Consider the following 20,840-nt stretch of genomic DNA (forward strand, 5'->3'; position numbering starts at 1 on the left):
ATTATTTTTAAAATGTCCATTTCACTATTCTGTGAATTCTGGAACAGCCTCCCATACCAATAGAGTGAGGAGTGAGGGAGTGTCATGAGCTGGGATGTGCTGTTGTGCAAGACATAAATGTCCTCATGGAAGCTGCCTAGACCATAAACTGAGCAGGGGGTCATTTGGTGGTCATACTTTTGCAAAGGCAGGAGGAAGGTGAAGTGAGAGTGGAGTCCTGTTCAACTGCTGCTGTACTGTGTTGTAAATGGGTCTCTTGAATGTAAATAGTATGAATTAATGATGGACAACACCACTAACCAGGTCTCTGAAGAGAACTCAGCAGACCTGCTTAATGCATATAGGGCAGCACAAAAAATCCATTGCTACTTTGGATACCTTTTTCTGATTTTTAATAAATAATTCCTTCTATTTATGTTTTTAATTATTTTTCTTTTTTACTTCTCTGTAGGGATACAGAACTGGCTATGCCTATAGGCAACCATTAGTCAGGGAAAAACCCAGACATAAGAGTGATGTTGAGATCCCAGCCACTGTGACTGCCTTTTCCTTTGAAGATGATACAGTCCCACTTTCCCCCCTGAAATTCCTTGCACAGAAGCAACAGAGAGAAAAGACAAGATGGCTGAACTCTCCAAACACGTACTTGAAAGTTAATGTGCCTGAGGAGTCCTGGAACGGGGAAACCAGTCCCAGGACTAAGATCACGGTAGGTAGAGATTTTGGGCAGCCACTTCATTTTTGCCCTATTTGAAAGTAAATTATGCACAGTTTTTATGAGAAAATCTTTAACAGGATTAGCAAGTAAGTTTATCAAGCAAATTAAAATAGGCTTTTCAGAGACTTAATGACATTAGTACTAAGGGTTCCCTCTGTTTGGTGAGGGGGGGTTAGTAGTTTGTAAGAGTAACAGTTTATGATAAAATTTAACAATTATTTCCCTGTTGTTACTAGCTATTCTGATTCCTGAAGCAGACAACAGATTTTCTGCCGGATCTTTTTGTGCTATTAGTTAACCAACAAACATAGTAAGGTTTTAAATCATCCAGGGGTGGTTCTCTTTTTTTATACAAGGGAGACACAAGCTCTAATCCATCTCTAGCTGCCCCTTTCCTGTTCGTGAGCCTGCTGAAAACAGCTTTCAAAGAGTCTGTTCATGCTACGGCTTTTAATGATGATCAAGATTTTTTTCCCCCTCCTGCAGCTCACCAAGATGCTTCTACTTAAGTTTCCAGCTTGCAGAGAGGTGGCTTTCATGGGACTCCAAAGTGTGTTATATGCTATTGACTACTCCCAGTTGCGCAGTACAACTGCAAAAGCATCAGCTCCTCCTGCTGGCAGGCTGGCAGGTTTCTAAACTTAAGTTTAGAAGGAAACCCTGCTTATGAAGAGAAAGAACCTGCAGTCAAAATGTGCAGAGGTGGAAGTCAATTGCATGAACAAGGGCTCTGGATCTATGTCCCAGTTACTAGGAATTGTGATCCTTCCTAAATACAGAGTCATAAGTACACCGTAATACTGCATTTTTCTGGAATGTATTTCAGTGGTTACAAAAAAGTAATCTTAATTGTACATGTTCAAGGCAACTTAAATCCTCTTGGGCAAACACATAAACCTGCAAGGAGATGGGATTATTTTGTGAGTGTCATGTGGAATCGAAAATAAAGGCAGAAAGGCCTTTCTTTTATATCTCTTCATTAGCAATAAGACAACACTAAGAATTGTTCCTCTCCATCATGCTGGAAGTTTTAGCTTCTTTATTTTTATTTTCTTCCCCTTTAAGTGGATGAAAGCTGACGACTCTTCCAAGACTAGTGGAGGAACGCCAATCAAAATTGAAGATCCAAACCAATTTGTCCCTCTAAACACAAACCCAAGTGAAGTGTTGGAAAAGAGAAATAAGGTAAACGAAGTGTGATGAACTGAAAATTGTAACATTTCCAAGTAAAACTATATGTTCGAGCAATGATTCAGCAGAGCAGTAAAATAACATTTTCAGATGTTTTGATTTTATTAAGAAGTTTCTTACACTATGTGTGATTTTTGGCACTCAAAAGCGTGTATTTAAATGTGTGACATACATGAAGTCTGGAGATACATACGTAGTATGTATATATTTAAATTTTGAGTGCAGTAGTCTGAAGGATGAGTATTAACTCTGGAAATTATAGATTGGAAAGGGTAGTCCCTACTATTTAGTGTAATATTTAGTGGATAATTAGGTGTCAACATGAACCGAGTTGCTGTGCATCATCTACAGCATGATTCAATCTCAGACTCTAATCTTGCTCTGCTCTGTTTTAATTTGCCTAGTGCTTATTAGGCTAGAGTTTTTGTGACCCAGTCCTCTTTCTAATGGCAGTAAAAAAAAGAAAATGAGAGATTATTTTTGGACCTCTCTGTAAACAGAAATATCTCACCGCTTTTCCCTTCCAGCACATAAGTCACTGACTATCAGACTGACCAAATACTCCACCCTCAGCATAACTATATTAACAGATATTCAGGACATTTTTCATTTGATTACATATTTTTTCTTTTTTGGAAAGCACTACATCAGTATCCTTGGAGCAAATCCCTTCCTCAGAACTGGAAAGGCACCCTCTAATCATCTAGGGATTAATAATACGTGTCCCAGGCAATGATTTTTAAATTCATGCATGTCACTGTCTCATAGATAGTTTATTCCTAATTTTCTGGTTTAGAATTTTTTTATAAGATCTGTATTGGTATTTATATCTGATCTGTCAGTCTCTTAGGCACTGACAATTTGAATTTAGGGCTGTTAGTTTAGGGAAAATAATAAGCTATTCATAAAAGGAAAAACTTTACCAACCTTTATGACCACAGAGTTCTCTCCAGTAGCTGAACATGTGTCATTTATGAGGTGGGGAGGACAAGTTCAGAGAATATTCCTTGGAGTTTATTTCTAAATATTGGCTTGCATGATGAAGTGCAGGAGCTGGGACTATGGTGGATATTTGGGAGTACTGCAATAGCTAAATAATATATGCTGTATATTCAGAGGTGGAAGAAGAGTTCTTAGTTTTTAGGTGCAGCAGCATACAGCTTGATCCTCCAGCCACTCACTGTGTTAATGGCTTTGGAAAGCTCATGGGCGTAGGATTTGTTAAAGAGAAATACCTGTTTCTAACCAGGTTTGCTTTCTCTATATAGATAAGGGAGCAAAACCGATATGACCTAAAGACAGCAGGACCACAGTCTCAGCTGCTCGCAGGGATCGTTGTGGATAAAAAGCCAAGTTCAGTGAGTACAACATAATTCACTAGTTTACAACTGTTTGGGTTGTCTGGCTGCCTGTCTTTCAAATGTCAGTTCGGGCCATTGTCTTTTTAAGTGATTGGTTAGAACTGATTATTTTCATGCCAAATTTCAGAGGTGTGATACATTTTATTCATATTTCATTTGAAAGGTTTAAAATGTTAGTTTCAAATCGCGATATGCACGTTAAGTTTGCCACTATTAATATTAATGAAGTAGGACCCTGTCTAAGTGAGAGAGGATGAACTTTGCAATGCATGGGGCCAAAAATAATCTTTATTAGTTTGTGGAACTGATGTCCACAGTAGTGATTGAGGCCCTGAAATATCTGAGTTTAAAAGGTGGGATTTGACCATGTAGAAGACACAGCTTTCATTAGAAACAGGCTTCTTACTGGGAGGGAGGTTTTTCAGTTTCTTGCCTGTCCACAGTAATCTTTTCTTGAATAGAATATACTTACTTCCAAACAACACAGATATCCCTAATAAGGTTATCCAACAAGCTGTGATGAATTCTAATTGGAAACCTATAAATCTAGTTTTCAACTGTCCATGAGTTAGTAAGTCTTATTTTCTCATTTTGGTTTCAACTATTGTTTTGAGATAACACTGGGTTTCCTTATTTATTTCAGACAAAAAGAATATTTTGCAAATGAATTTTCTTTCAACATGAGAATAATTTTAAAATTTGTCATTTTAAGATTCATCTTGGAGACCTTCCACTTAGATTCCTAAACAGGAACATGAGCACAGTTACTTTCCTGCAAAAAAAAATCCTAGAACTTGGGCACCTGTAGAAAATAGGGAAACCTCATTTTTGATCCCCTGTTAGGATCAACTGTGTGAAAGGACTTTCACTTCCGTGAAGAGGCCCTGAACTGTAAACTCTTAAGGCAGGTCTCTACTCTGGAGCTGTCCTCCCTTGATTAAAAAAAACCCAAAGCACCCAAACAAAAAAAAAAAACCAACTAATTACTTAACTGATGCAAAAGGGTAATTCTTTTACAGCTCAGCAGTCAGTATTCATTATTATGAGAATGCCTCTTGGGGTAACTTTTGCCTGGATGCATCCGTGTTTTAGTTCTGTATTCCCTGTGAATCTGGTGTCACAAACTCTGGGCAAAAAAAAGAGACATTATCTCTGTATGTCTTGCTTGTTGCTTCTTTTTTTAACTGTTAAATTCTGTGGTTTTCTCTTTTCCAGCCAATGCAATTTGATGACGAGCACGCGCCACCAGCACCGCCCAACCCGTTCAGCCATCTCACTGAAAAGGAACTGGAAGAGTACAAGAAAACAATTGAGCGCAAGCAGCAAGGGCTGGAAGGTCAGTGATGTGGTTTAGATTGTTGGGGTTTACATTTTAATAATGAGTGGGAAAATACCTACTGTAAAATTGTATACGTGTTAATTATTAACACATACAGCTACTTTAGAACTCATCGTTCCTTGAGGTGGTAGAATTCTTTTTTAAATGTTGTTTGTTCTTTTACTTTAGTTAGTGGTAAAACTGAAGCAATGAAAGGTTTGCACAGAAATAGGGTTGACAGAAACACACTTTAACATGATGAATTTTCTTGTCAGAATTATAGAATAACTTCAGGTGGGAGAGTCCCTGAAGGTCATCTTAGTCCAACCTCCTCCTCAGAGTTGATATTAAAGTTAGATGTGCCCAACTGAGCTAAAGTTTACTGGGATGTTTGGTCTCGGCTCCTTTAATTTTTCTTCTGTTCTCTCAGTGTGCACAACTCATCTACTTTCACTTTTTACATCTTTTTCCAATACTACCAATACTACTGTTTCATAGAGAATTACTAATTCAGTGTTGGTCTTTTATATGTGGTTTTTTTTAACAATAACACTGTGATTTCTTCTTCACTAATACTGTGTAATAAACCAATTTTTTTATATGTCACATTCAGGACATACTATAGTAGCTTACTGTAACAGCAGACTGTGACTTATGGCTAGAGAAGACCACGGGGCATGGCACTTGAAATGCAACCCTGCCAGCTTTTTAATGCTTTCTATTAAAGAACTAATATATAATGATTTTTAGTGGATAAAACATGTAAATCCACAATTCTGTAGTGTTTCAGTTGTGTATTGTAACTTGGTGAAGTTGTCAGCCTGAGCAAGGCAATGCTATAGCAGAACTGTAAATCTTGTAGCACTAGCACTGACACTCTTGCTTGACTTTCACTTTTGCATGGCTACTAACTCCAATCTTGTCCTGCAGATGCTGAACAGGAATTATTCTCAGATGACGGTTCATCTGTGTCACAAATTCAGTCACAAACTCAATCCCCGCAAAATGTCCCAGAAAAATTAGAAGGTATTCCATGCAATTTCTGTACAATGCCAATGGCTCCAATAACCCAAGTCATCCACTTTTCTGCTGCATTCTTACACTTGCATGAAGTCAACTGAGCCAGAAAGAGCCCACTTCTACAAAGTCTGGGAGGGACTTTGTCCAGAAAACTATTTTTCCCAGTCTTTTCTAATACATAATTCTCACAAACAGAAAACAACACAAGGCATGCTGAAACTTGGATATTAATATGATGAAGGAAATAGATATTATACTTTTATATTATTGAATATGTTAAGATTAGATTTTATGCCTAAGACTTTCCTAGCAAAGTCTACGTAGGCATTTTGAAAGGGAAGTTCTCCAAAGACTTCTGTATGGAATTAGTCTCTTGCAGTAAAGTGTAATTTTGAGTGTGCTTGAGACTATGCTACAGACTACACATCTATGCAGTGTAGACTGTATTTGTACATACTCTGTACAGTTTGATCTGCGTATGCACCTGGCAGAGATAAAGTTAGATTTTTCAGCCCATTTTCCTTTGATGACATTTTCACAGTATTATCTGCTTACAACAACAAAGAGTGTGGATAAAGGGGAAAAAACCCACATCTAAGCACTCTGTGTTTCATTCTTTGGATCACAGTCCAGACTCACAGTATTTGCTTCTATACTGGGGGTTTTTTTGCAAAGTGTTGTACATAAATGATTGCAAAATCATTTGCTCTTTCAGAAAACCATGAGGATTCCTATACCCAGAATGCAAACCTAATATCTGTGGAGATGCCAGTTGTGGTGGTGAATGGGAAGGAAGATGCACATGACGTGGAAGAGGATCTCACCAAGAGAGTCAGTCAGTTAACCACAAGTACTGTGGAGAGCGTAGAGATTACCATCAAAAGCTCTGAAAAGATAGAAGAGGCCCTGTCTCCTGAAGGGTCACCTTCCAAATCCCCATCAAAGAAAAAGAAGAAATTCCGCACCCCATCCTTCCTGAAAAAGAGTAAAAAGAAGGAGAAAGTAGAAGCATAAGTGCAGTTCTGTCGTGAGGAGACATTGCACATTTTAAACGTTTAAGTTTTCCATTAACAGCGTAGTGTTAGGGGTGTGCAGTAACTGGACTTTTAACCTAAACAAAAAGAAACTGGAAGAGGTTTTGCTTTAAAAAAAAAAAAACAAAGAGACAAAAAAAACTTTACATGTTAATTGAAAGTTAATTCATCTCTCACTTAACTGTGTCCAAAATTGCTATGAGGGCTGGAAACATTGATTAGTTTCATGTAGAACTACACTGGCAGGGGCTCCATTACCATCATAGCAAGGTCAAATACCATCACAGTATGCAGCAGCAAGTTCTGCTTGGAGTATTTTGCAGACCTTAAAATTTTCAGTACAGTTAAAGTCTTTATTAAAGTTACTGTTGAGTGATCATATGACTTTTTAAAACTGCTGTCTCATTTGGAAACCAGATCATACATTTTTGTATTGTGATTTTTGACCATATATTTTATGTTTCTGTACCCCTGTTCGAGTGGGTACATATTAACAGCACACCTTTAAATCTTTTTTAAGATTAGCTCACATAGAAATATTATACACTGGCACATAATATTAGGGGAAAAACTGTGTAAGAGAAAGTTTATTTGGAATTATACAAAATGTCTAAAGAATTCCATTATTCAATAACTTTTTTGCCAAATATTTCATTTTAGTGAAATATAATTTTTGAAGACTTCTTTTTTATTCTATCAGTTGGGGCGGGGGAAACCCTTATTTTTCAAGAAGGGGGATTTTATACACTTAACATTGATAATTTAGTTTAACTGGCAAAACAAAAAGAAGATTTTATATGTTCAAATGTTTGTATACCATTCAGTATAAAGGTATGATAAGCATGTGAACCAAGCATTTAATAGTTAGAGTGTATTTAAGAATGCTTGGTTTAGAATATACTTAAATATAATTCAGGAATCCAGGGACTTAGAAATCAAAGGATAAAAGCATATAAAATTGAACTGGATTCATGTTTAAAAATTAGTCATGGGTTGTTCTTTTTTTCTCTCATGGTATTGCTAATGAATGAAGAAAAATAATCTCTTAACATAACCAAATGAAGGAAACAAAACTGTTAAAAGGGAAAGTGAAATAGTAGGAAAATAGGAGGAGACAAAGAAAGTAAAAGTTCGGTGATTATTTTTTTTAAATATATGATATGGATTGCGGGATATTTTTATTAAATCAGCAGAGTGACATTTCCATATTAGATGTTTTAAATAATTTGTATGGATTCATACAGAGTGCAACACTGTGGGTTTTTAATTCAGTTTCATTCAAATTGTAAAAGGGTCTCGTGAATCTGTGTTGTCCTTTGGATGAACCCAGAGCAAATCAGAGCCTAGTGCCATGGGTAAGGGTGGTACTGCCACTTACTCATTTTTACTTGTATTGTCATTTTAGTACTTTTACTGTATTGTAAATACAAACTAAACATAGAAATTAACATAGGGGTTTCTTCGCTGTGTCAAATGTCTGTAAATCAGTCATCGCAATAGGAAGTATGTTTTTAACATCCATGTGATTCCCAAATTGCCGGTTGAAATATTATACCATATATAATTGTTAAATATGGCTGGAGAGTGGTTTGGCATGCAAAAATGTTGATTATAGCATGTTCGGGGCTGGTTAGCTTTGACCGTGTAAGTGTGATAATGCGATGTTGGAATGGATCCTGGAAACAATTTTCTAGCTATCACTAAATACTGGAATCAGTGTTTTTAATCATAGTGGAAACTTTCAGTTGCTTACTTTGTTTTTTATGTTCTACATTATTTGTGTTGTATTACAACATATGTAGAAACAGTAACCTGTGAACTACGCTTTTCATAACTTTTTTAAAAATATATCTAAATGAATGCAATGTGCATAAATATTTTTTAAAATGCAACCGTGAACTATTTGCACCTTTTGCTAATGCCTCTATTTACTTGCTTTGGCATAAAGAATGAGCCAGCCAACTCTTGTGTCCTGTGGAAAATATATAAATGTTATCTGAAATTGCTCATAGATGTAATGCTAATTAATGTTAAATCACAAATAAACAGTATTTTAAATAGATGGATCTCATATGGCAGCCTTTTGTTTATATAGTCCTCTTACATCTCTCCCTTGTAGAGAAGATGCTCTGACTATGCATGTTGGTTCTCAAGAATTTATTCTGAAGATGGCTCCTTGCTTGTGCTTATCCTGAAAGCTATGCAAGCAAATAACCTGATCTTGTTGTTAAACAGTTGTTCTCTCTGTCACAGGTCCTGGAGGTGAAAAAGGACAGGCCTGTGGTAAAAAACGTGGCACTGGCAGGCAGTTGTTTTGAGCCCCAGGTGACTTGGGCTGCATCTTCTGCTCTGCAGCATCATGGGCTAGATGTGATGGCCCAGGACGTGTGGCTGGGGTGGTTTAAGTGCTGTGTAAGTACAAAACAGGGAAATAGCTTGCAGAAATTACCTTTTTTTTTTTCATTAATGAAAACAAAGTTTTCCTGTAGGGAAGGCTTTTAATACGAAGTTATTTGTAGATATCTGTCATGCCCTGCCAGCATATGGTATATGTCGGAGCCTCTGAGGCTGCAGAAGTTGCAGTCTGATGTTTTTGTAGCTGTATCAACTCTGTGAAATGTCTTTAAGGACTTCACAAATGTTTATTTTCCCTGTCCTTCCACAAATCAGCCTTTTGTTTCTGTTTACAAGCAAGTCAAAATTCAGCCCTCTGAGTCTGGTGACAGTTTCATGAACTCGGTCCCCATGTGGGAGGATAATTTTGGTTTAGCATTTTAAATAAATCTTATCCAAGATTTAAGTACTTTTCTGACAATCATTTGTCTCCAGGAGCATCTGCAGTCTGCTCAGGGCTGCACTAAGGTCAAAGTAGACACTGTGTCAACACAGAGGAGCGTACACTGTAAGGCCAAGTGTGTCTATAGTTTTCTTCTTTGAGCTCTCTTTATTCCCATGGGTCTACAAACCACATCGGACCCTTCATTTTCACTTAAATCTTACTCTTTTATGGTGTCACAAAGATCTGAGATTCTGCAAACCAAAGCATGGAAATAAAGTAGATGTTCATAACAGGCATAACAGATTAAGGCTTAAATCTTGAGAAGCAGGAGCCCTTGGAAAGATGAGCTTCAAAATGGGTCATTGACCTGATAGGAAATAATTATTGTCATCAGGCTACTTAACCCAAGAGAGAGCAATACAGAGAAGCAGTGGTTGCTATAAAGAATTACATTCAAGCTACTACCTGAGAACATTAGAAAGGAAAAGGATTTGTAAAGCTGTGCATCTTTCTACCCCACTTTTGTCTATGTACAGCCGTACTAAAATCTGTGTTGTGATCCAGGTAATCACCTGCCATCATCTTTTACAGACTCTCACCTGTTCTGGAGATGTGTTACATAGCAAACCAGATTTTGCAAAATTTGCACAATGAGGTATCAGGCTTTAGATTTCACAAGAAGACAGAATGATGTCATGGTTGGGGCTGTAACAGGCTGTATTTTCCTGCCTTGCCGGTTGAGTCACTGTATGTTGTTGAGCACTCTGAAATTGTGGTTGAGTCACCAACACAGCCTCTGAGAGGTGAAAATTCAAGCGGCCTTTAGGTGGCATCAGACTTTCACGTTTGCTGCCTTTGTTCCCTGCAGTTGCAAAGCCACTAACAAAGCGCTTTCAAAGAAGGTATTTTGGAGATTTTGTGGGCTTTATTCCAGAATAGCGAGATGAAAGCAGACATGAGAGAGATGAAAGCTGTCGGACTCATTTTCTATATTGATTCATTTCAAAATCCATCAGTGGAGCAGGCTTTGTCTGGGAAGCAAAACTCCTCTGCTCCCCTCCATCCTAGTTGCACTTTTGCAACTAGCTAAGAATGCTGGTTAAGTTTTTTGTGCTTACAGACTGACTCCACTGGGACTGGAGAAAGTGGACATGTTGGCTTTGGCCGCCTGTGCCAGGCGTGAGCACCTCACCTGGAAATATTTGCTATACCTGACACGTGGCTGCCATCACTGTGTGGGACAGGGACACACAAGGAAGGGGACACCTCCTACTGGCTTTGTGTCCTTCTCTTCCCACATTTAGTTGGAGTGCTTCATGCCAATCCCAAGCAGAATGCTGGAGAGCTGTGGGGATCAACTGATTTGAGAGGTTTCATTCCCTCTGTGCCAGAGCTGCCCAGCCCTTCACTTCCCCCGGACAGAAGAGTAAGGATCTGCTGAAGGCCCTTCCCAGGGCTCCCTGTCTCTCCAGGGGTAGATATGCAATATCCACTGGTACCCCTGCACTTTTCTGTGCCACCTACTTCAGTGTCTTAGATTTCCAGGCACGTTTCCCGTTTCCTTTTGCATTTGCAGTGGTACCTCCGTACAACCACCTGTCTCTGGACGCTACTGTAGCTTTTGCAAATTTTTAATTTGCAAATGTCATAAAAACAAAACTTGTGCTCTGGGTTATCGGGACAGCAAGTAGTTAAACTCTGTAAGGAATGACTGAAATTCTCTGGGGTGATGACATGGTCCCCAGCACAGCTCTGAGAGCTCCCAGCCCTGGCAGACATTGCCAGTTGGTGCTGGGTTTGACCTTTGGCATGCCAGCTGCTGGCTGCTCTCTGACCTCCTTACCAGACATAGCACTCATCCCTCTCGTCCCAAAGGTACAGAAAGTTCAAACATTGCCTAAAATGAGGTGCTTGACTTAATGGCCTGGCTTTTCTCAAGGAGCTGAGCATGTTTGCGATGCCAGGGAGAGCTGGAGAAGAGCAAGTTGCTTGTTCAGTCCTCGGCTTGATGCATTGAGAGACAAATAACCCCTGAGCTGCGGGGGGAAAAGCAGCCCCAAGCAGCAGCGTGTTGAGTGGCTGTTGTGCTTGAGTACCTTGCAGGGGCTGAGTTTCCCAGTGAACATCCCAGCAGCCCAGCTCTTCCCCTCTCCTCCATGCCCTCACCGAAATGGGAAAGGGAAGGTTGCTGCAGATGGCTGATTTTCTGTATCCGAGGTGTTGAGAGCAGCTAATTGACCCTTAATAAACATGGCATGTTAAGGGTCTCTGAGTGTTAATGGCAGTGCAGGGGCCTGCCTCAGCATGTCTCACAAGCTGGCACTTGGCACAATGGTACTGAAGCTTGGGGACACTTCGAGTCCCTGCACTGATGACCACGTGGTGTGGTAAAGCAGCTGGTGGCTCATTCCTTTTCCTTCTGTTCCAACAGCAATAACAGAGGGTCTGCAAACTTTCAAAACTTCATTAAACTTGTGTACACTCAGTCCAAGCTGTGTCTGCCTGAGAAGGTACCTTGCTTGTGAAATACTTGTAAAGAAATCTAGCTCTAAGCTGGGGTGGTGGGATGGACTTGTTGCACCATGGCCTGTGTGTTGGAGGCTGTCACCATGTCCCTCTGTCTGCCTGAAGGCCACTTTGGCATGGAACCCTGCTCCTTGGACTCCAAAGCCCAAACATCGAACTTGAGTGAAAAGAAATTGCAGCCAGTGCTGCACAAGCAAATGTGTGGTACCTCTCTGTCAGCAAGACCAGCCACAAGGACCAGTTCTTGCCATGACCACACTATAGTCTGAAGCCCAGATGGGTCATGAAGTGGAGGATGTCTACCACCTGCCAGGTGTTTGGAGTGGAGAAGGGAAGGCAGAAGCAGCAGGGGAGTTTCTCAGCACAGCTTATCTGAAAGTGTCTCTGGGGTCTGCAGTACCGGTGACCTGTGCAGAGGATGTGTGGGACAAGCCCAGCTGAGCAGGGAGGACAAACACAGGACTCTATTTATCACCCAGGAGTTGCAGTCATGTCCCCAGGCAGGTGCTGTGCTGGAGCCTCAGAGGTGCACCAGAGGACCAAACCTGTCTCATCTCCTGAGTTGCACCTTTGCTGGGTGCTAAAAAGGACCTACAGAAAACTCTGAACACAGTGTAGCAGCTGTGGTTTATACACAGTGCTTTGCCCTTGGATGTTGGACACTTCCAACCTCAATTCTTTTTTAGATGGATGGGCAAGAAGGAGAAGTTGGCCGTCAAATTCACTCAGCAGACAGGGAACATAGGGCAATAACTCCCTTCCTCAAATACCAACTACCAGTTTCATATTCCAGTGAGTTTAAGCATTCTCCCCTCTCTAGCAGACAGTGGCACAGTGTTTTCAGTACTTACTCTTTCCATCTGGCTAGACAGCTCTCTCAAACACCAATACCTATAATTACATATATTATGTATATTTGTATATACATATTACACATGCTAATTATATCTACAGAGGCATTAAAACATTTACCCAGTTTTATTTTAAAGTTGGCAACATTCAACTAACATTAGGAATATGCTGTATAAATAATTAGAGTTTATTTAGATTTATTCAACAGTGTTTACATCTAATAAGTAACCACATCCATTTAAGTGCTGGCATGTCACCTACATGTGATCATTCACCTTCAGCTGGAGCAGCTGGTTCTTCCTGGGTTTATTTAATGGGGCCAAATTCACAAGTGACCTGAAAGAGGAACGTTGGGCAGAATTTGCTCTACCACTGTCTGTTTAATAGGAGAATATTTGGGTATTGGAGTGATTTTCTTATGACCAGATGTTTGGGGCTGATGACTTACTCCACTTGGCTTGATTTCTGCTTTTCCAGTTGCTTTATGGTACTAGAGATGCCCCAAATGCCTTCTCAGGGTGTGAGTGAAGGTGCTTTGTCAGTGTTACCTGTTCCATCCTGCCAGCACCAGGATACCTGTGGTATCAGCCACTCACTAGGGCTACTGAGCCTCTCACAAATATTTCAAGGAATAACAGTGTCCTATCCCTTCATTGAAAATGAGCTTTGTGCAAACAAGGAGTGACGAGGGAGTTGGGGCCAATAATCCTTGTGGGTCCCTTCCAACTCAGTCTATTCTTCCATTCTTGATGATTTTCTTACACTGGGCATTTTAAGTTTGAAAGCAATGTACACTTTGCTTTTGCTTTCAGCCTCTGCCTTCAATTTAACCCACACGAGTGCTGGTGTGAACACAGTGACAGTGCTACACAGGCAGCAATTTGGCTGGAGAGATCACTATGTTTTACGCAGGGGACCAGCACCTCTGTCTATGTGAAAATAATCTCATCTGAGAGGTTATTTTCAACCCGCGGAAGGTTTGTGTGAGCCGGTCAAAGGTTCTCCTGGAGGGATGGGGCTTCCAGACAGCACTTCCAGCCTCCCTGAACCCTGAACATCAGCACGGCACAGCTCATGGAGGCTCATCGTGTGCTGCCAGTGCCATTTCAGGGTGAGTTTTGTGAAAGCCACGCACTTTTCATTTGCCCCCTTCGAGATCAGGATTCGGCCTTTAATCCCGGTGCACCCCAGGTGCTGCCCCTAAAGCACAGGAGCGCTGCTCCCCCCATTTAGTCCTGCTGTCATTTAGATCTAATCAAGGCTGTCAATACCTCTGAATTACTGGACAGTCGGAAAAAACACGTTTACTTTGAGAAATCGATATGACAAGAAAGAACCAAAGTGGTGTCTGGGTGATCGGGAACACGGTGCCACGCTCCCTCGGCATCTGTACAGCTGCCATCTGCACCACACACAGCACAGCACCTGCCTCACCAGAGCCCTGGACACCTGCAGAGGGTGTTAAAGCAGTGCAGGATCCATATGCAATGCCAAGGGCACCAATCTCATCTCCGTGGGCCAATGCATTATGTGGCTCTTTGCAGCAGCAAGGTCATGAAGTGCCACGGGGTTTTAACATGAACTTGTGATCTTGAGCATCTTTAGTGCTTTGACTTGTTCCTAATGACATGAGGGGATGCTGTGAGAGGCGAGTTTGAGCTCTTCTCCTGCTTGGCTGGGCAGGAAACTGATGCTCCTCACCCAGAGCCTCTCTGTGCCTGTGTAGGGGCTTGAAGGAGAGGCTGCAAATTACTCCTGCAGGATAATCTGAGCTCTGGCAGTTTTTGAGAGAGGAGAAGTGGTTCCTACCATAAATAAATAACTTTGAACAGAAGTCTGACATCTGCAATAGAGCTGTCAGGGATGGCAACTGCAATTCCCCCCTGGGCACCAAACCCACTGGCCTGACAGCATGTGTGGTGCAGCCCTGGACACCCCTGGCTGCAGCGGGATGGCTGGAGAAGCATCAGAACAGCAACTGCTGTGGCCCAGCTCCCATCACTATCACCTCTTGGCTGATATGGACTCTGGAGCTGAAGCTGAGCTGCCACAGGAGGAGCACTGGGCACACTGCCCTCCCATCTGAGCTGCTTTGGGGCACAGGCAGGTGGAGGCAGCCAGAACCAACCTGGTTTTAGCCAGGCTATAAAAGGGCAAATTCTTCAGATCTGTGAGTCAGCAATGAGATTTTCCCCTTCCAGACGAACCACTAATGCAGCTCTGCCTGCCTTAATGCCCATGTCTGTACCCCACAAATGTCTTAATGTCTGGAAAATTCAGATTGAAAGGGGCATATTCCCATACGAAGAGAAGGTCTGGCATGTCAGCCTGTGCCCAGCATATGGATTAAATATCTTTTCCTGCACAAAGCCAGACAGCCTTTTTGAGGAACATGAGTGCCTATGTGTGTGTGCCATTTTTGGCAGCTGCCTCTAACTTGATATATGCAGTTATGGATTGATTTTAGGATTATACAACACAATTCCCCCAGTCCTAAAGGAATGACAACAGGTCTTAGCTCCTGTGTTAACTGAAGTGCTGTGGCTCGAGACTAGGATGGCCATTCCCCTGCTTCAGCTTCCTCTGGCAGCTGTTGGAGAACCAGTGATGCTCAGTGCTGCACTTGCTGGGCAGCAGGGATAATGTCAAGTTACTGATGGTTCCCTTCATCCTATTACTCTCCTGTTGGTGCAGTGTCTGGTTCCTGTCTCTTTGAGTTACCTTGCCAGTCTCATTAGTGCTGTGTACCACTCCACTTCATCCAGCTGCAGTTGTCAGAGAGAGCATTTAACATCGCAAGGGAAAATGGGAGCATGTGGTTATGGGGTCAGGTGGGTATGCACACACATATGCAGATCCCTGTGTGTGCATTGAACTTCTAAAGTTCTCAGTGAAAACATCTTTGTCATTTCTATGTTCATGTAATCTTTTCCAGGACTGCTGCCTTCCTCAGCCACCTCTGCTGAGGAAAAAAGGTTTGTGCAATCATCACTTAAAAAAAACCAAAACCAAAAACATTTGAAAAGCAGGAAGAGTCCATAGGATAATTCTTCTGTTGCATAGATTTAACTTTATATGTGTATGAAAGTGCCCTGGACAACAAGGAACTGTAGTGACAAATTTCTTTGCTTGGGCCTCATTCTGCAGGGCTCTTATCCATGCACTCGACTACCCACATGGCCTTAAACACCTGGGTAATGGATTTACTGGATTCCTGCTGTGATCTTCCTGCTCCTAAAGCAAAGGCAGTGGAGCTCTTGAACTCCTGACCAGATCCAGGCCTGGCACTGCCAGGACTGTGTCCCCAGGAGCCCAGGGCACAGGGCTCAGTTTCGGCGCATGCTTTGGCTCTGGGCCAAGGGCTAAGCAGCAGTGAGGGGAACAGGGAGGGGCAATCCCAGCTTAAACAGTTCAGGAGGGTGCCTCTCCAAAAATATTTTGATTGAAAAAGATACTGATGCTCTGTCTCACCAGGGAGGAAAGGATAAGTCAGGTCTGAGATGATCATCAAATTCATTTGCTGGGGCTTGATGGGGTGATCTCCAATATACCACCCACCACAGCTTAAACTGCACAGGAGAGCATTCCGCAACCTAGGCTGGCTGCCTCTCCTGGGATTGTTTTAAAATATCACATAGGATGTGCAGAGAGGTGAAGGGCCTCTTGGCTGGGAGTGTAGTGAATGAGAGCTGCTCCAGTGGCCCTGCCAAACCTCTGCCCACTCCTCTCTCCAGCCCAGTGTTTGGAAAACAACACCAGGGTATGACTTGCCACTGGCCATGGCTCACCTGGACCCTCCTCGTAGACAAGAGAAAAATCATTAGAAACGAGCCTGTGCAGTAGGTGACAAACTGCTCCTGGGCAGCCTGGACAAACTGGACAGCCAACAAGCAGGAGCAAGATTTGCTGTTGCATCACCTGCTCTGAAACACGCTCAGAGCCGCTGCTGCACACGAACAGGACCTACCCCCAAACCTGCCCGCTGATGGGGGCTCCCAACTACCCCACAGGGAAACATGCACCATGAATGTTGTGCAGCCCTTTACCATTGCCAACACAGATATTTTGGTGCAGTGGACCTTTGGAGGAAGCCAGGAAGCATTCCGTGCCTGCCTGAAAAGGATAGGGCTCTGCACAGGTGGTAGAGCCACATTCTGGAGAACCCCCGATTCCACAGGCTGAGTGCTCAGCCAGGTCTCTCCAGCAAGCCCATCCTGCTGTGCCGGTGGCTGAGAGACCCAGACTCCTCTTCCATCTCTGGGTGGGTGGTACCCCATTGTTCACAGCCGTCTTCTCGAAGTTTATAAATAAACCCCATTTCCCTGCTGTCTTTGTGCTTTTCCATTTTGACGCGCCCTTGATTTCCTCCTGTTCCAGAGACCTTCAAACAAACAGCCCCTTTTTCTGCTGTTTGTTTGCTTCCTCCCAGCTTGTGTCCAAGAAGGCGGCAGTGGTGGTGCCTGTGCCTGGGCACATGTCAGGTACCAGGTGCCAGGACGTTGGGCACTGGGACAGGGCTATCTGACAGTTCCTCATAAATTATCCCACACTGTAGGTGTGGGCGTTAACGTGCAACTCGGTGATGAAGCAGCTGGTTCTATTGCGTGCGTGGCATGTGCATGCTGAGCAGTCCAGGGATGGGATGAGGGAGGCTGGTGCCATCCCAAACAAGACTACCCTCTGCAGGGTGAGGCAGGGCAGTTGGGCTCCTGCTAATCCAAGCACGAAGTGGGTGATCCACAGGAATACCTGCTGCCCAGGCAGGATCACACCCCCACAGTCCTAAAAATACTGGAGTGCCCCAAAAAAAGTGATTCCCCAAGTAATTTTAATGGGGATACTTCATTTCCAAGCATTTTAAGGCTCACTGCTTGCTGGCAATTTGCAATCCTCTAACAGCAACTCTGACTAACAGTTTATTTTGGGTAAATATTTAAGGAACACTAATATCCACCCATGATCTATATAACTGCCCTTCTCTCTATATCAATATTGGGGGTTGCTCATTTATCTTTTTTTCTAATACATGATTGTATTAGATGTGCTCATAAACACAGGTCTGTGCCCTAGGCCAGCACAAGGAAGGGCGTGTTTTGCTTTTTCAGCACTTGCGTTGCAAGGACAGGCTAATTTTTAACTCTCTCCTTCTCATTTATTCATAGCATCTGGGTGAAATCTCTCTCTGCTGGGGTGTGAGGGGAGCTGGGAAGGGCAAGGATGCTCTGAGCATCGTGGTGCTGCAGAGCCAGGGTAAGATGTGGGTGAGGGGTGAAGCTTTCCCTTTTTTGTTCCTTTTTTACCTACTTCTGCTGAAACCAAAGTCTCGAGAAACACTGAGAGCCACCATAGGTGTTATGGCAGCTCTTCTCCCTCCTAAGTTAAAAATCTCTTGTGTTTTTAATATCCAGCTGGGTGATTCCCACACAGGAGTGAAGTTGTCATCTCCCATATATGTGCTCAAACCACTAAGGATAAAAAATAGCACAGAGAGAAGTCTTAAAATATCTTGCCACCTGAAATTCAGGAAAAAGAAAAGGAAACCCAGGAAAAGGGATGTGCTGAGCTGCAACAACACGTTGGCAGCCTCTGTGCTGGCACATGGCAGCCCAACCCTGGTGACGCTGTGGGCACTCAGAGCTTCACCCCAGCTCACCACAGCGCAAGAGGGTGTCTCCTGTTATTTGACATTTTCCTTCCTCCTCCCCAAGGCCAAGACGTCTGTTGCTTCACATCCCGCCCATGTCTGGAGCCACCAGCTCCAAAGGGGAGCAGAATCAGACAGCGGAGTTTCCCTGCTCCGCTGCCTTTGTGTGCAAACCGGGTTTATCTGTATTGTTTGACCAGCGCCGGCAAATTACACCCTGCCTAATGCGTCGTTAGGGAGAGGCAATTAAATACCAACCCAACGAGTATTGTGGCCAGCGTGACTGGGGAGAAACAGCTGCAATCTGCATGGCAGCTGGGAGTGACGGGTGGAAAACATTAACCTTTTTATTTATGTCTTTGCTCTACCCTCTGCCGTGTCTGGCTGCCTGGCTGGGTGAAACCTGTGCAGGGCAGAATTTGGCAGGGACCAGGGAGGGTTGACGCCTGGATCCAGTGAGTTTTCACTGGTTTGATTTGAGTCCAAGTGGCTGGCGATGCCCATCCTCTATGGTGCCGGGTCAGCTCACCAGCAGTCACAGGACTCTGCTCTTGCCCTGCACAGCCTTTCTCTGGCTGCTTTCCAGATGTTCCCTTTGGCAGCAGAGCTGAGTGGTCGCATCCTGTACGTCCCTTGTAGGACTTAGTGCTTCAGCTTGGACACCCATCAAATCAACCCCAGTTTTCTATGTCATCTTCTTCAGTGCCTTTGTGCCTGAGCTCCTGGCACTGAGCTTTTGTCAGTGCCACCCCACCAGCAGCCTCCTGCACTGTCCCCAGGTGAGATTTGCTGTCATACTGCTTCACCTGCCATGACCCACAGCACATTCACATCTCCAGCCCTCAGGCTCAACGCTGAATCATACCAAGTGTTTTGAAGACCATGAATCCTGCTGCTAATCCTGGGCACCCCAATAAATCACTTTTTCCTCCAGATGCTGTTAGCACTCTAAGGGATGGGGCTATCTCGCTGCAGGCTGGAGTGTTTTCTCACTGTTATACAAAAAAAGGGAGTAGGTTTGAACAAGAGTCTCTAGGATCAGCTTCCCGCAGGTGCTGAAAGCATTTCTTGGTAGATTTAGAGGGGTACATTTGAAAAGAGTATCTTTAAGCATCATTGAAGTGATGCTCTCATAGCGAAGCAGCTGGAGCAGGCGATTCAAAAATCAGCATTGGAGTCTCATTGCAGCCAAGGATTTAAATTGACTGTGTGGACAGTCATCTGCCATTGAGTTCAGCCTTCTGAAATGCAGAGCAGATAATTTGTGCTCCTCTCTGGCACCAGCTTTCCGAGAGTCAACACTCAAAGGACCAGAGAGAGTTTTGTGAGCCCTGAACAAAGAGTGCCCGAGGGGTTCCCAGGAAGGTGAATACCCATGGCAGGGCAGCACATCAGTAACATGGAGCAAACATGTTCCTGCCAAAGCCATTGCCCACAATCAGCTGCTGATTTAAGCAAGTGTTCTGCCAGGTTGGCCCTATCAGGAACCCACAGTCACTCTCTCCTGCTCTGCACATTGGTTTGGGGGCATTTTATTTGGCTTTATTCTGCAAGCTGTTTGCTATTTGGGGTATCCTACAGCAAGTGGAGTCCTGAAGGAAACAACAGTCACAGTCCTGGAGAAGGACACAGGGTTAAAAATGCAAATTTCTCTTTACAACCAGAGATTTTTCTAGGCCAGGCAATGCAACAGGATCAAATGCCTTTTTCAGACAGGTATCTGACCACACTGTGAGAGTCATCATCAGTGGAACCAGAGCAGGCAAGGATTAATAAATTAGCTGCAAACTGAGTAATGTGCTGGCCAAGGGGAGCAAAAGGCTTGGGGGTGTAACCCCCACTCAGCAGAGCTGAGACCTGCACAAAAGGAGAGTCAGGACAAGTATCAGTGGGTTTTGCTGTGACATACACTGGCCTATGGTTGGCATAAGACATGAGGATCTCAGTCGATTGGAAAGGAATGAAAAGCCATCCACGTGGTGTGGCTGTGGGCAGCAAACCAGGGGCGGGATGGATGCTGAGACTTGCCCATGGTGCTGGTGCAACAATCATCCATGGCTGGGATGAAGGCCGAGGATGCTGGGCAGGATCAGCCTGGGAGGGTGCATGATCCTTCTCCTTAGTTAGAATAGAGGAAACAGAGGAAGATGAGGAGGAAACTGTAGGGAAATACTGGGGAGAGAAAATAGCTTTTAAACCACAGATAATGTTGGCACACGAACAAATGGGTATTAACTGGTGGGGGCTGCTGGGAGACTGGGAAATTTGTGGAGGGGATTATATGACGTGGCTGCTCAGAATAGTTGGACTAAATGACCCAGCAGATCCCCTCTGGTTTCGCCCTCCCCTTATGACACCACATGCCTGGAGTAGCAGTGGCGCCGATCTTCATATTTG

General features: G+C 43.3%; 1 protein-coding gene across 4 annotated transcripts in view; it reads left to right on the forward strand.

Annotated features, from left to right (window-relative positions):
- The window catches only part of ADD3 (adducin 3), a 62,140-nt gene extending 53,432 nt beyond the window's left edge, over positions 1-8,708 (forward strand). For 2 of the 4 annotated variants that reach the window (XM_018069301.2, XM_008919633.4), the window contains exons 10-15: positions 452-709; positions 1,784-1,903; positions 3,178-3,267; positions 4,486-4,606; positions 5,519-5,614; positions 6,324-6,982. In XM_018069301.2, the coding sequence (XP_017924790.1) occupies positions 452-709; positions 1,784-1,903; positions 3,178-3,267; positions 4,486-4,606; positions 5,519-5,614; positions 6,324-6,622 (984 nt within the window). In that variant the 3' untranslated portion in view covers positions 6,623-6,982. Of the gene's footprint in view, positions 1-451; positions 710-1,783; positions 1,904-3,177; positions 3,268-4,485; positions 4,607-5,518; positions 5,615-6,323 lie in introns of all 4 variants that reach the window. The other 2 variants (XM_018069300.2, XM_018069302.2) reach the window with 2 other exon arrangements.
- The last annotated feature ends 12,132 nt before the right edge of the window (positions 8,709-20,840 follow it).

Source organism: Manacus vitellinus, unplaced genomic scaffold, assembly GCF_001715985.3.
Source record: "Manacus vitellinus isolate BGI_N305 unplaced genomic scaffold, ASM171598v3 scaffold_15_pilon, whole genome shotgun sequence".
NCBI lineage: Eukaryota > Metazoa > Chordata > Aves > Passeriformes > Pipridae > Manacus > Manacus vitellinus.